Source organism: Anopheles moucheti, chromosome 3 (assembly GCF_943734755.1).
Source record: "Anopheles moucheti chromosome 3, idAnoMoucSN_F20_07, whole genome shotgun sequence".
Taxonomy (NCBI): Eukaryota; Metazoa; Arthropoda; class Insecta; order Diptera; family Culicidae; genus Anopheles; species Anopheles moucheti.
This window is the reverse complement of record NC_069141.1, coordinates 56,876,044-56,888,845: the sequence shown is the minus strand read 5'-3', so window position 1 is coordinate 56,888,845 and position 12,802 is coordinate 56,876,044. Positions and strand designations below refer to the sequence as shown.

Sequence of the window (12,802 nt, the reverse complement as noted above, 5' to 3'; positions counted from 1 at the left end):
AGCATAAGAAATCATTTTAATTCCCTTGTGAATCATGCATCCATACCCTGCTCTGTGTGTAATTTTAAGCTAATTTGTGTCCTTACAACGCCGACAATCTTACGACAAAAGATGAAGTCATGATGCGAGCAATGAGTAATCAGCAAGCGTTGATAATCAATACACTGTGTGCACCGTCGCCGTTCGTGAATTATTCCTCGTTCGTCGGTAGTGCGCCGCTATACATATCGCCGAGGCAACGAGTGATAGGATTTATTTTATCCATCACGAGACCTACTGAGATAGCGGCGATAGCTGCAGTTCGCTAGTTTATCTTCTGCTGCATCCATTCCTTTACAGTGATAATTGCCGGCCGTACTGTCGGAGTCAGTGTGAATTGGCTTTCTAGACTGCAACTGCAAATTCTGCAGCGCGGGTCGTGTTTGTTTTTCATTCACGATTTTGTACCAGTGTGTGAGCTACCGATCACAACGTGCGCAATTTGTTGTGTGTCATTGGTTCCGAAAGCAAACCTGATGGTTGTACGCTCCGTGGCAGCATGTGTGCGTGTTTTGTGGCCCTGAAGATGGTCATTCCCATCGACCCGGTTTTTTAACATCCCTGTTCGTCACCTATTCCCGTTGGTGTTCAAGCTGCGATAGACGAACGGTTACTTAGTAACGTAAAAAACACTCGAAAAGCAACATGAGAAACGCAACACGCACATCCGATCGTGGGCATCTGCGACGTAAGAGTTTACTAATTACGAATTTTATACGCTGAAAATTACAAAAAGTGCACTAAGTATCGATTTTCACACAATCGTTATTTTATGGCCTGTTTATTATTGTTCTTTCCAGATCGAAACGAACCCGGGCGTTTCTTCGGCGATGGTGTAAGCTTCAAGGCCAAACTCATCGGCATCCTAGAAGTCGGCGAAGCCCGAGGAGACCGGATGTGCCAGGAGGCACTGCAGGTATGACATACAATGGTGGCAGTAAAGTGTAGAAAAAGGGGTTTTCCCATACGGCACGAAAAACAAAAAGCTAATCTGTTTAAAAAAACGAACCGCGAAAGAATAAAGGGCGCTCCCTCATCATCGGTCCGGTGTGTTATTTTTAGCACAGCACACCTACCGTTTACCGCTCGCCAACCCGTAGACCCAGAATGCTCTTCATTCTTAACAACCCCTGCATCATCTTGGTTTAAATGGTCCGGCACAGAGTGCTCTTGTCAAGCAAGCGGCGGTGGATGAGATAAAATCCGATGCCGAATGTGGAAACAGACTACACAACACATAGCTGAATTGGCTCCAATTCAAACCCTGCGCCGGACGCGCATTATCTTACCCTCTCGATTACCCCACCCATCCAGGCGGGTACGATCCAGCAGCTGGGCGCGAAGAAGAATCGTCCGGAACACCCTTTCCCAACGTGTGTGTGTGTTGCGTGTGTGGAGTTTTTATTGGCAAATTTACGATGGCAAAACATATAAATCATAAAGCCGAGTGTACACAGCGCCGTGTGCGCGTTCAGACCGTTGCAAAGGATTGTTACCGTAATCTGGAGTTGCGTTTTATTGAATAGCTACAAAGGAGCAACAGCAACAAAACACACACCTCCAGCCAAAACAGATGCGACATAGCGCGATGCGGCACAAGTTGGGTACGGATTGGAGCCGCTTGATTGCACCGGGTCCACTCCCTCTCCCGATGATACACTCGCGCTTACGTGTTGTGCATTGTGCCAGCGCGCATTGTAGCAGCGGTCTGAGGTCATTTTTGCCACATGGTGGTAGTACCAAGCATATCGAATGCATTGGTTTACCATGTCCCATAGTTGTGGTCAGCCAATCGATTGTAGTTGAGCGTCTAACAATATGATACCGTTTTGCACGCTGTCGGGTCTTAGCGGGTGGTAATGTTTGCGTACAGTCGACCCGATCAAGCGGAACGGTCGAATGCGAATGATTTAGCTGTATTCAATGTGTAACAATCCCGACATCAGCAAACGATCAATAGAATTAAATCGAGTATCGTATGGAGACTTTATTTATTCCCATCATGTATACCTTTACCAATGCGGGGCTTGTAGTTTTAGGACTATTTACTATTTTAGTCTTGCCAACGAAGGGTACACAGCGTAAAATGATGACATTTAACGGCTTTTTGTTGTACGTTTTGCAGGACCTCAAAATGGCAATACGCGCCGCAGGAGAACACAAGCAACGCATCACGATACACGTCACGATCGATGGTTTACGATTGAGAGACGAAAAAACTGGCGTAAGTCACTTCCATTTCACTGAAACGATCATTGTTTAATCCATTGGTTTATTCGCAGGATTCTCTCTATCACCATCCCGTGCATAAGATATCGTTCATCGCCCAGGACATGACGGATTCGCGTGCATTTGGCTATATTTTTGGTTCCCCCGATAGTGGGCATCGGTTTTTCGGCATCAAAACCGACAAAGCCGCCAGCCAGGTGGTGCTGGCAATGCGCGACCTGTTTCAGGTCGTGTTTGAGCTGAAGAAAAAAGAGATTGAGCTGGCCCGGCAGCACATTCAGAGTAAAATCACAGCCCACGAACATCAGGCCGTGTCCGCATCGTTGGTAGCGAAGAGCAACACCACACTGGATAGCTCAGGAGGAGCAGGAGCGGGTAGTAGCAGCTCGAGCTATGGAAAGAATCATTCTAGTGAAGCGGGTGCGTTAGTGGGAGCACTGGGTGGATCGTCGATTGTGGGCACAAGCAGTAGCATTAAGATGACCGCAGGGAAGAGTGAAAAATCGCCCGAATCGGTGGCCGATCTGGTGGACCTCGAGCAAGAATTAAGCTGTATTCAACGAGGCATAACGCAGATGGAACGCATCACGCCTAGTGAGGGACCGGGGAAAAGTGTTTTGGACGATGATCCGTTTGGTGATTCGTTTGCCAATATTCCGCCGGTAAGCTATGTTCTGTTGAGAAGAGAGCACTAAAACAATCTCAACCATCCGATATTTGATGTTGATCTTTCTTTCCAGTCCTACAATCTTCTACCACCACCAGAGTCAAGCAAACGACATCAGAAACAAACGCACCGTTCGACTGAAAACTTGCCAACGATGGAATCGAGTCCTGCAGTTTCCTCAACACCTCCTCCAATGCCAGCACCACCCATTCCAACACAACCAAGCGCTTCTAGTGGTGATGCTGCAACGGCGACATCACATTCTTCTACTGCTAGTCGTAGCAATAACAATCCACCGCCATCGCAGGTTGTCGGTGGAAGCACATTGACTAGTAGCAACTCGGTACAGAACGATGATTGGCTAAATTCCCCGCCAAATACGTCACGCTTCGATCCGGAACCGGCACGTTATTCAGACGAACCAAAGAACTCTGACGACACGGGAAAGGTATGTCGAACATTAATACTATTGACTTTCGTTCCTTGACGTTGCGTTCTTATTCCATGCTTGTGGTATTTATTTGTAGGCTCCACAGTCGAGCGGTGCGGCACAACCTTCGTCGTATACGGACGTTTTTACGGATCTAGACCCGCTGGGAACGGGCAAAATAAAGCCATACATCGACAAGAAATACTTCTTCCAAGAGCTCAAGAATCCACCAAAAAAGGTGTTAAAAGATCTGTCCGGAAAGGAAAGCACGTTCAATGCAAATTTTGCACTGGAAGATCAAGCGTCCTCGCAGATGCTGCAGCAAAGCCTGGCCGGAGGATCAGCAACGTTAAATGCAAGTAACATTTCCACCCTTGCCAGCGGTAGTGGTGATCTGTTTAAGGCCAGCTTTGACGAGGCACAATCGATGAAGAATAATAACGGCGGTGAATCTACAACAAGTGGAAGCGATGTGGGAATATCTGGCGGCGGCGGCGGCAGTAACAATAACATGCCACTCATCGAGTCACTAGTTGGAAGTGGATCAACTAAAGGTTCGGTTGATCCGTTTATGGAAGATGATGATTTTTCGAAACTTCAACTTGATCCTTTCGAGGTGCACTTTTCTCGAAACGCGTCACCACGCAATGCGGGAGGAGGTGGCGCCCAGCAGGAAGGAATGAGACCATCCGACACGGAGGAAACTTCACACAAATCCTCCGCAGAGGATAAGGATGCCTCAGTTTACAATGGGCCGCTACAGGTAAACCTGCCGCCTGAATCATGGGCTAGCTACATTAGCCAGAAGCGTCTTGAACGTCAAACTTCCGAAGCGAATGCTGCCCAGTCACAAACCGGTGGACCGAACGCGCATCGTAACAGGCCGGCGGCCAGCAGTGTGTTCAAGCAGAACACCGTCGACGTGATCTCTAGTCTAAGCTCCAGCTCCAAAAAGATGAAACCGAACCTGTTTGGACAAAAGTTTTCGAAACGCGACTCAAACAGCATAAATATGCGTCGACTGCAGGAAAGTGATTCGCTGAGTGAAACGGAAATGGCACCGGAGCCACCGCCCCGTCCCGATTCTGGCTCGCACATTGAACCACCACCGTTGCCTCCGAAGAAGCAATTTGCTGACATTGTCATCCGACCGTCACTGAGATCATCTCATGCTACCGGAAGCAGTGCTGGATCATGCACTGTATCCGGTCATGGGCCCAGGGAGCGATATGACTACGTTGGTTCCAAATACGACAGCAATCGATCGCCATCGAGTGGTGGGCCCGGATCAGATGCTCCACCGTTGCCGCTACCATCGCGCAAGGTTGGTCGTACAGCGGGCGAAACTGTTGGTCCCGGACGTCCTCAGAAAAAATGCACCGATGACGATGACTATCTGGCACCGATCGGGAAGGTGGACATACCGACGTTACTGCCACCGCCACAACGCAAGGACGCTTCGAAAACGACACGCATCACCAGAAAGCAATCGGAAACGGATCCTCGCAATCTCGACGAACCAACGCCTCCACCAACATCGAAATCACCGTCCGGTAGTGGAGTGGGACACTTTTCGAAGGAACTCGACCACCATCAGCAAACGACGTCCTCGTCCGCTTCGTTCCTACCCGACATTACGCTCAGTCAATTACTAACGCTCGGCATCGATGAGCTGGCCACGAAGTTGAACGTCCCCGTGTCCAAGCTGAGCACGATGACGCTCGTCGAGCTGACCACGTACCTGTCGGAGTTTATCGAAAATAGCAAGTACTCTGCAGCACCACCGCCGCCCTCAGCAGCACCATCGTGGGCCACAAGCAGCAGCATCAGCCAGGACAATACGGCTGGGCTGGATGGAAGTATCAGTGAATCGCCCGTATTTAAGGTGAATTTTGATGATGCGAATGATGCCATGTTTGTGGCCAAGTTTGATGACAATTTTGGTGAAGAGGAACGTCCACGCAGTGGCTCAACGGCGGGCGATAGCGGAAGAACAGGTTCTGGAACGTTTGTGGCAAACTTCGATAACATGAATCTGCATCCTTCATCTTCCGGTAGCAATGCATCTCACTCGCCAAAACCGGTTATAGATAAGTATGCAGTATTCCGAGAAATAATTGAACAAGAAATTGGTCCAGACGGAACAACAAGCGATTCGGGACAAACCGATCATGACCAGGAGCAACAACGATCCGGACAGAGTGAACGTGCCGATTCGCTTGATTTGCAAAAGGAAGTGGCCTCGGAAATGAGTCGTCTTTCACCGGCATTCATCGGTGGTGATGGTGGTATGGTGGGTTCCTCGCCATTACCTACGCTTGGATCACATTCCTTTGGAGGATCTTCCGCCAGTCCCCTAGCTACCGGACCACCTTTGACAAAGATCGATACAAAAATTACGCAGGTAATTTCCCAGGCGAAGGATCGCTATGCTGCATTGCGGGACATCATTTTGGTAGAAGATCTGTTCGAAAAGCCCCCCCAAACCGCACAAGCTCCGATGGCCCGAATGGAATCATCCTCGTTCGAAGATCGTGAGCTAGACGATGATGCCAAGTTTGAGGCCAACTTTGACGATATGGAATCGGCGGTACAGCAGCAAGAAACGACCTCGCCAGAGATCAATATTTCCGATGCCGATATGAACGAGGATGAGTTGCAGCAGCAGGCACAGGGTCAGGGAGACTTGCACGGCGGTGACGGAGGTTCGTTCCGTAGCGCAACAACTCCACGCGAAGATCTAGAAATCGACGAACTGATGCAGAAGGCGGTTTCGAATCTGTCCCTGCACAGCAACGACCAACTGTCACCGGCGCCATCTGGAACCAACGCACAGTCGGGACTGGCGGTGAAAGGAAGTCCACTGTTGCAGCACACTTCGACCTCACCTTACCGGCCTACCAACATGTCCACTTCCACCACGTTACTGAACGATATGATCGCACCGAAAAATAAATCTCCAACTAGCGGCGGCAGCAGCACCATGGTTCAGTACGAAACTCTCTCCCTAGGACATAACGCACAATCGGGTCGTGGGGTCGGAGGTTTGAGCGACATGAGTACATCACCCATTCCACCATTAGGTTCCAAGTCATCCGGAATGGCCAAGAGCCCCATCCTAAAACCATCACCAATGTCTCGGAGAAGCGATGATGGTGTTAGAAGTAAACCAACACCGGCTCCACGTGGTCAATCGTCGAGCGATAAGCGTTCGTCCGGTTCGATGAGTGATGGTGATGGTGAGTCCTCGCCGGAAGGAGATAACAACGAAGGTATGCGTTTATTTTATTTGTTTGCGCACGGTAAACATTACTCACCTATACTTCTCTTGCTTTCACAGAGGGCAAACTGTCTCGCATGACTCCTACCAATGCCAACGAATCGTGGGCGGTATTTGATCAGCCAGAGCCACCGTCACATCACCCTTCCAAAAGACAAGATTTGCGCCATGATCCTGTACGAGGAGATGGTGGAAGAAGTATGTACATAGTTTATCATTTATTTGTAAAAAAAAATATATTTACACGGTCTGTTTTCTTTGTTCGTAGGAAGTGGCGATAAAAATGGACCTGAGTCACCTTGTTCCTCCGACCCAAAGGACGAATGGACAAAAGCAGATCTGCGCGAATATGGACGTCGATGGCCGTCCAAAGGGCATACCTCATCATCGTCACGAGACGTTAGTCCGTGGGATGAGGAAGGTCCTGACTATCGCAAACGCTCCTCGATGCATCCGTCCGGGGGTGATCCGTCGATGCGTCATCACCATCCTACCTCGGGCGAACGGTATCATCATCCGCGTATGCCGCCGCGACGTATCAATTCGAACGACGAAGACTACGAGGACGAGATCGTGAAGGATCAGCGTGGTCAGCAGCGTCGTCGCATGAAAAGTGGGGTCGGTTCGCGAAGCCGCGACAATTTCGAGGATGAACACTGGTATCACGATCATCACGTCGGCCCAACGTGGTCTTCACCGACGGAGGATGAAGACACGCGAGGCCCACCGGGTGGTGAGCGTGGATCGCGATCGTTCGATCGGAACGCTTATGAACGCAGCACGTATGGACCACCGTACGAGAAGCGGGAACCGAAAAGCTTACCACCAGCGTACGATCGTAGGGATTACAAGGGCTACGACAAGCGGAAGTATTATCGGGAAAGAGAACCATCGCGCGGAGGCAGTGGTGGTGGTGGTCGATACGATTACGATCCATACGCTGGCGAAGGTGGTTACGGTGGCAGAAGGCCAGATTACGATGATGGTATGTACGAACGGCCGAGCCGGGATTCGCGGGCAGCTCGGGAATATTTCTACGAACGCGAACGGAAGAGCTTCGACCGCGAGAGCAATGAGTCGTACGACAGTCGTGAACGGCAGCGTAGCTTCGGTAGTGGCGATATCTATGGTAGTCTGGACAGTCGAGCGGAATATCGCGAAAGAGATCGATACTTATCGCTGGACAAAAGTCGCTCGCTGCGACGTGGCCTACGCAACGCTGGCAGTGCCCGGTTAGATCAGGACCTAGATCAGGATTCCGAGGGTGACCTAATGGGTGGTATGACGATGGGTGGTGGACGATCGGGTCTGCGCGATGTCGGAGGCAACAGTTTACATCGTTCTAGTCAAAACATTGGACGTGGAAGCAAACAACAACAGCAGCAGCAGATGATGATGATGCTAGACGATGACGTTTGGGGGGTTTCTAAGGGAGGAGTCGGTTCAGCGGCTACCATGCCGTGGAAGAGGCCCTCGAGCGCAACGGAGCAGCAGGAGCAGCGACGGTACAACGAAACCGGACGAAGCGGACGTGGAATGGTACCGGTCGGTGGTCCCGGATCGGATGGTGAAAAAGATCGAAGGTTTCGCAAGAAGAGTCGAACGCGGGCCGAACGGAAAGAAATGGAGATGCGTTCGAACTACGCGACGATGCGATACCCGGTGCGTTCCAAGGAGGATTACTTCGACTTTGATGCACCCGAAGGCGGCCGCGTCGGTGCAGGCGTAGACGATGATGACGAGGAGGATGATGAAGACGATGTCCCGGGGGGTAAGAACATTCTGGACGAGCCGTTGGACGATAGTCCAGCGTACTACGGTGGTCGTAGACAGCCTCAGGCAGGACCAATGCCAGCATCAACCGGATACTACGGTAAATCATCCACACCGCGACAGGAAGGACGCAGCATGAACGATGCGCTTATCGCACAAGAAGCGAAGAAGATGGCGCGCTATGAGTACGAAGAGGAAGCCCTCAGGCGCATGAAGAAAAGCAATAGTCGAGATCTGTACTTTGAAGCTGGCCGGGGAGAAGGTGGAGGATATGGTAGTGTGACTCCACCGAAGGGCAACATTCAGAAGCAACATTCACACAACGCGCCTCAGAGTTCCGGCAGCCGCCAACTGGACTTTGAGTTCGATGAGTTCGCTGACCCATCTGGACCACCTGTCGGTGGGGATGGGTTCGAGAGTGATTTTAACTCCCCCCCAATCGGAGGTGCCGGGACGGGGGGACCTATTACCGGTGGGAGAGGTGAAGGGCAGAAGTCATATCGTTTTTCGAGCGATTTCTCCAATGATAAGGAACGTGGCCATTACACACACGAACCTCCAGGAGGATATCATCGCCAGCAGCACTACAAGAATCATCCGGGTGGAGGCAACTACGCTGATTCGAGTGATTATCCACAACACTCACAATCATTGCAGCAGGCTCCGTCATCATCGACACCTCCACCGGCATCTTCCTCATCCGGGCATCAGCACCATCGGGAGCAGTCCAGCAGTGGTTCGAAGCTGCGCTTCAATGAAAATGTCACCGTGTCGAAGTTTGATGCAGAGGCAACGACCATGTTCGAGGATGACTTTGCTGGACGCTCCGATGCGGAACAGGATCCCGAAGATGGGCCGGTGCACGGTCAACAGCAAGGTTGGTCTTCGGCAAGCATCGCAACCAGTCCGGCTCCACCAGCAGCGACAAGCAATAATGGTAGTAACAAAAAGATATTAAAAACCTCTAGTCAAGCAGGGCACCATCAGCAGCAGCAGCAGCAGCAGCAACAGCTGTTCAACCAGGATAATATACGCAAATCGGACAGTATTAACATTTTTGCCAAAAAGGTCGACGATCCGTTTGAGGATGATGATTTCTTCTCCTCCGGTGGTGGCCGTGCAGATCCGTTCGGTGGCAATGGCGGTCCCGATGCTGTCGGGCACGGAGCGGGCAGCGGAGCAGGAGCCACCGGAACCGGTCCGACCGGGTGGGACAAGAACTTTGCAAATTTTGACGATAACATCTGATTACTCGGTAGCCTGATGATCGAGAGCAACTTCCTCAGTCGCCAGCTGAGCCGAAGTTTGAGTGCCCGTCAGCAGTATCAGTACTGTTGCCAACAGGACGAACATCAGCGCTACTCACTGGCTAAGGACATACGGAAGCTTTACATGCGCATCAAGCACTGCAACCGGTATCAGGTGTTTGTTTAAATGTTGAAGAAAAAACCCAATTCGTCAGTACAGTCAATGTGTGGATTAGTTTGTGTTTTTATTTGTCAGCACCTAGTAATGTGCACCTCCGTTATGTTGGCGAGATTGGCATCAATAGCGTAGGAGCATTCTCAATGTAGTAATTCGGGGGTAGAAGTAAACACCGAAAACAACATTGATGGAAGACAACATATAGAACTCCATGACTCCTGTCCACGGCTGACCGAAGTCTTCTCATTTGCCTTCGATTGTTCATATCGTAATATGACACCTCGGCTACCCAATCCGTTAAGTGTTTTGCAGGGCGTTCAGATAAGTCAAGATTACTCAGCTCAGATCACTCATGTCGTTCTAGTGTCTGATAAGTAAGTAAATTAAGCTTTAACCCTTCACGCAATCTTTTCCGCTCATCTTTCCCAGTGCGTTAGGTATTGGCGGGCGGCTAGAGCTGTCGTTTAATGTTGAGATTTTTAATGCTAGTAATTGGTGTAAAGTTATTTAACGTTACATTTCGGTATACTTTTAGAGCCTGCTAGCTTTATGTCACAATCACAATGCATTCATATCAACACATTTGGTCAAACATTTTAGTTTCTTACTGCTAGTTAACTTAAATAATCTGATGCGTGTGCGTTCATGGCTGAAGATTTCAGATGGAATAGTTAATGCAGGTTGAGAAGGTGTAAAAAGAATGGCTGTTGTTGCTGCTTTGTTTCGTGTGCCCCTGGTAACTGGTACCGTAAGAAACACACAGAAAAGGCGAAAGAAGGTTCGAAACGTACGCTAACTGCACAAGCAACTAACGAAGCAACTAATGAATGGATGCGGAACGGGGTGTTACGTACGGAAGTTTGTCCTTTTAATCCACATTTCCCGTATTTAAAATTGTAGCCAATCCAAATTTTCGCCATAAATGCATAAACTGAAACCGGGGAAAAGCAAGGAACTGTGAAAAGGACGTGAAACTCAACACCGGGAGAAGGATTACACGCTTACATACACACACAAAAATTATTATCTGCTCATTCCTCTCTTTCCATATACTATTCTAACGAAAATGTAAACTTCTAAGCCCGCAGTGATCCCTAGATGCCACACCGGCCACTTATGGGGTCGATGGTAGAAGCAGAATGGAGGCGCAATATTAGACATATACTCACACTGATGATGGATGAGTTGGAGATGTGTACTTCAATCTTAAGGCAGCTAATACAACAATATCAGGATTTGGGTGGCGCCAGGGCTTAGTTTTCTGTTTATTTCCCCCTACAGACAAACAGACGATTTCACGATCTTGTTGTGCGTATTTAGGTTTTGAGGCTCAGTGGGCAAACCCACCCTACCCTCCCTTCCTCATACACCCTTCTGTTAGCCGTACGTTGTGTTAGGGCTGGGAATGATCAAGGCATAACCACAGACAAGCACCCGCAAACATGCCAATATGCAAGCATTAGGTTAGCAATAATATTATGGACGTTGGTGAACACCACGCGCGGCATAAAAGGGAAAGCGTGCGTGCAGCTGCAATATGTAGGCCCGCTGGTTGCATTCATTTGAAACGGTTATAATTAGGAGAAAGAAGCTAGTAAGTTGATAAAACAAATTTTTAGATTAATACTAATTAATCCACCCCGACATTGCCGAGGCACAGGTATACAAATACACACACAAAACAGACACAGGAATCGAAGGAACCACACTTTAACAGTGTGGTGTTTAGATATTATTAACGAAAATTATTCAACGCAAAAGAAAAACAGGGCAACTCCGCGGATGTTCCAAGACGGGAACGAACCGCCGGCTGCAGTGATGCAAGGAAAGTGAGCTTTACAGCTTTTTTGTTTTTTTGAAAACGGAACTCTACCATTGGATATTGGCAGTCACTTACTGAACCGAGTTCGTGCGCTGTTACTTTGTAGCAATGCGTTTCGCTTATGATATGTTTGAATATGTAATATACCGTACACCGAATTGCTTTTGAGCAGCTAACGAAGAGGCAATCCCAGAAAAAACATACTCGAACTAAACACTTTCTCGCGCTCGCTCCCCTTTACTTCTTGGCAATCGATATTAGATGTGGAAAAAGGAAAAGGGTAAAGCAAAATGGCCATCTGATCGGGAATGGGTAAATAAGGTAGTAGAAAGCAAGAAACCAATCAGCAAAACAATCGAAAAACACCACGAACAATTCAACAATATTCACACAAATCGACGCGATAGAAGATGAAAACTCAGATGAACAAAATAGAACAAAAACAACTAAAGAAAGAAGAAAAAACAACAGGAACAAGATAAACATTAAGCATTAATATTAATGGAACAAACAATTACTCAGACACGTACAGAATGGAGATTAAAAAACTATATAGCAACAAAACAACAACAAGAAAACAGTAGAGTTGGTAAATGCAGAATTGTTGATATTAACCCACCCTTCCCTCCTCAACAAACAAACAGGAAATATGAAATAAATGGAAAACAGCATACAGAGAAAATGAACATTTGAGTACGGTAGCAACCAGGAAAAACAGAAAAACTAATAAAAATCAAATTAAACGAACAATTTCATGAGATATGCATGTGTAGCGTTTTGGGGGCACATTTGTTCTCAATTGTTTTCTTCTGTTGCGCGAATAGGCAGCGCGTGAGTGAATACATTGTGTGTAGATGTGTTTTCGTTTTCTCTCAATCTCTTTCTCTTTCTCTCTTGAATAAATAGTGTTGAAATTGTTGTGAAACTTTGTCACATTGGGCAAATGGCAAGCCGGAACAAACGAGAAATGTTACTTTGCGAAATGTTAAAAATAAATCAAACAAAACACCTTTAAAGCATTGCTAACCGAAACAAAAACGGTACGTGAAGGCGAGAAACCCGAGAGATGAAAAATAGCAGATCGAACAACAGGGAGCGGGCAAGTGAGTGAACAAGAATGAGGATAACAAACACAAA

At 48.4% G+C, this 12,802-nt stretch overlaps 1 protein-coding gene across 1 annotated transcript; it reads left to right on the top strand.

The window, feature by feature from the left end:
• The first annotated feature begins 684 nt into the window (after nt 1-684).
• LOC128300671 (protein disabled) lies at nt 685-12,802 on the top strand. Its single transcript, XM_053036826.1, has 8 exons — nt 685-727; nt 840-955; nt 2,165-2,263; nt 2,322-2,930; nt 3,009-3,383; nt 3,463-6,637; nt 6,706-6,843; nt 6,914-12,802. Exons 1-8 carry the CDS (start codon nt 685-687, stop codon nt 9,664-9,666), a joined length of 7,308 nt encoding a protein of 2,435 aa, XP_052892786.1. The 3' UTR covers nt 9,667-12,802.